We start from the raw sequence: 1,899 nt of genomic DNA, 5'->3' as shown, positions 1-1,899 counted from the left end.
CAGGCCAGCTCTCTGCTGTGGCCCGGGAGTGCAGTGCAGGATGGCCCAAGTGCTTGGGTCTTGCACCCCATGGGAGACCAGGAAAAGCAGCTGGCTCCTGGCTTTGGATCAGTACAGTGCGCTGGCTGCAGCGCGCTGGCCACGGCAGCCATTGGAGGGTGAACCAATGGCAAAAGGAAGACCTTTCTGTCTGTCTGTCTCTCTCTCACTGTCCACTCTGCCTGTCAAAAAAAAAAAAAAAGATTCAATTCTGTAATGAGAAATGTTTGCCATAACTGTGTCAACATGTCATTAGACATTAGAACGATAACCATGATGTTAATAAAACTATAATGATATACACATGCACATATCCACAAATATTTATCTGTTCATAGACTCTTCAGAAAATAACTTTAAAAGGAAACATAATGGTTCCAGAAAGGAGGATGAGAAAGACTCAGTAGGTAACCTCAGGGTGTTACCAGAAAGAAATTTCCATCCACTTTTATTTAGCAAATTTAGCTTTGCTCCTTATAAATGAAAAGATAAACTAGATCATGCAAAAAGCCTCAGATTCCTAGGAATTCCCTGAGTATGTTTTAAATTTTGTCCTAAAAACATTTACATTTGGGTCTGTTGTCAGCAACTTTTTTATTGCCCACTTGACTTCCTTGTTTCTCAAGGTGTAGATTAAAGGGTTAAGTGATGGTGTCACCACAGTATAAAAGAGGGTGAGGAATTTACTGTGATTCTGTGTGTACCGGCTTTTGGGTTGGATGTAGACAGACATGATAGTTCCGAAGAACAAAGTCACAACAATCATGTGAGACCCACAGGTCCCAAATGCTCTTCTCCTGCCTTCAGCAGAGTTCATCCTCAGCACACTCCTAACAATGCAGCCATAGGAGACCACAATAAGCCCCAGAGGTATAACCACAAAGAGGACAGTAAATATGGAGAGCTCATTTTCCAGGAAGGCTGTATCCACAGAGGCAATTTTAATCAGGGCAGGCTCCTCACATATGAAGTCATCCACCCTGTGGTGGCTGCAGAGGGATAAATGGAAAATAAGAATGGTCTGAATTGTTGATTCCACAAAACCACTGATCCAGGCCACAGCTGCTAGCTGTTTGAGAAGCTTTGGGTTCATGATAACACCATAGTGGAGAGGTCTACAGATAGCATTGAAGCGGTCATAGGCCATAACTGTTAGGAGGATACACTCTGTGGAGCCCAGGCCCAAAGCAATATAGAACTGGATCACACAACCAGTATAAGTAATGGTCTTCCTAGGGCCCTTGAGGTTCCAGAGCATCTGTGGGACAACACTGGTTGTGAAACAGAGGTCCAGGAAGGAGAGATTAGAGAGGAAGAAATACATGGGTGTGTGGAGTTTGGGGCTCAAATATGAGACAAATATTATGGCTGTGTTCCCCATCAGTGTCAGAGCATATATGATGGAGATCACCAGAAGGAGGACCTTCTCCAGCTGTGGGTAGTCAGAAAAGCCCAGTAAGATGAAAACTGCTGGGGCACTTAAATTACTCCCTTTCATTATTTCTTGTGAATCAACTTTACTGAGCATTTCTATTTTATCCCTGTGAAAAGAAAAATAAAATATCAGAAAAAATGGAAAAGGAGCAAACCAAGTAAAACATAATCATTTAGATACTGGAATTATATGGAGAGAAACAAAAGATAGCAATAAAATAACACAAGCTAAAAATATGTAAGCTGACCTGACCTATTATATAGAAAAAGAGACAAATGCACAGTATCATGAAAACAATGAACACAGTAAAAGAACTAGGTAATCGAGGCCAGCACTGAGGTTTAGCGGGTAAAGCCACCACCTGCAGTGCCGGCATCCCATGTGGGTTCTGGTTCGAGTACTGGCTGCTCCACTTCCAATCCAGC

General features: G+C 42.6%; 1 protein-coding gene across 1 annotated transcript; it reads right to left on the bottom strand.

Moving 5' to 3' along the window:
* Positions 1-559: 559 nt before the first annotated feature.
* On the bottom strand, positions 560-1,567 carry LOC100339822 (olfactory receptor 2G3-like). Its single transcript, XM_002714368.3, has one exon. The coding sequence runs from the start codon at positions 1,565-1,567 to the stop codon at positions 560-562; it is 1,008 nt and encodes a 335-aa protein (XP_002714414.3).
* Between the last annotated feature and the right edge of the window lie 332 nt (positions 1,568-1,899).

The sequence above is a fragment of the Oryctolagus cuniculus genome, chromosome 5, assembly GCF_051225735.1.
Source record: "Oryctolagus cuniculus isolate XC-2025 breed Fujian yellow rabbit chromosome 5, ASM5122573v1, whole genome shotgun sequence".
Lineage (NCBI taxonomy): Eukaryota > Metazoa > Chordata > Mammalia > Lagomorpha > Leporidae > Oryctolagus > Oryctolagus cuniculus.
Note: the sequence above shows the minus strand (reverse complement) of the source record. Positions and strands in the feature narration are given on the sequence as shown.

Excerpts from the sequence above, each read along its gene's own strand:
- LOC100339822 (XM_002714368.3), bottom strand. The coding sequence starts at position 1,567 with ATGCTCAGTAAAGTTGATTCACAAGAAATAATGAAAGGGAGTAATTTA.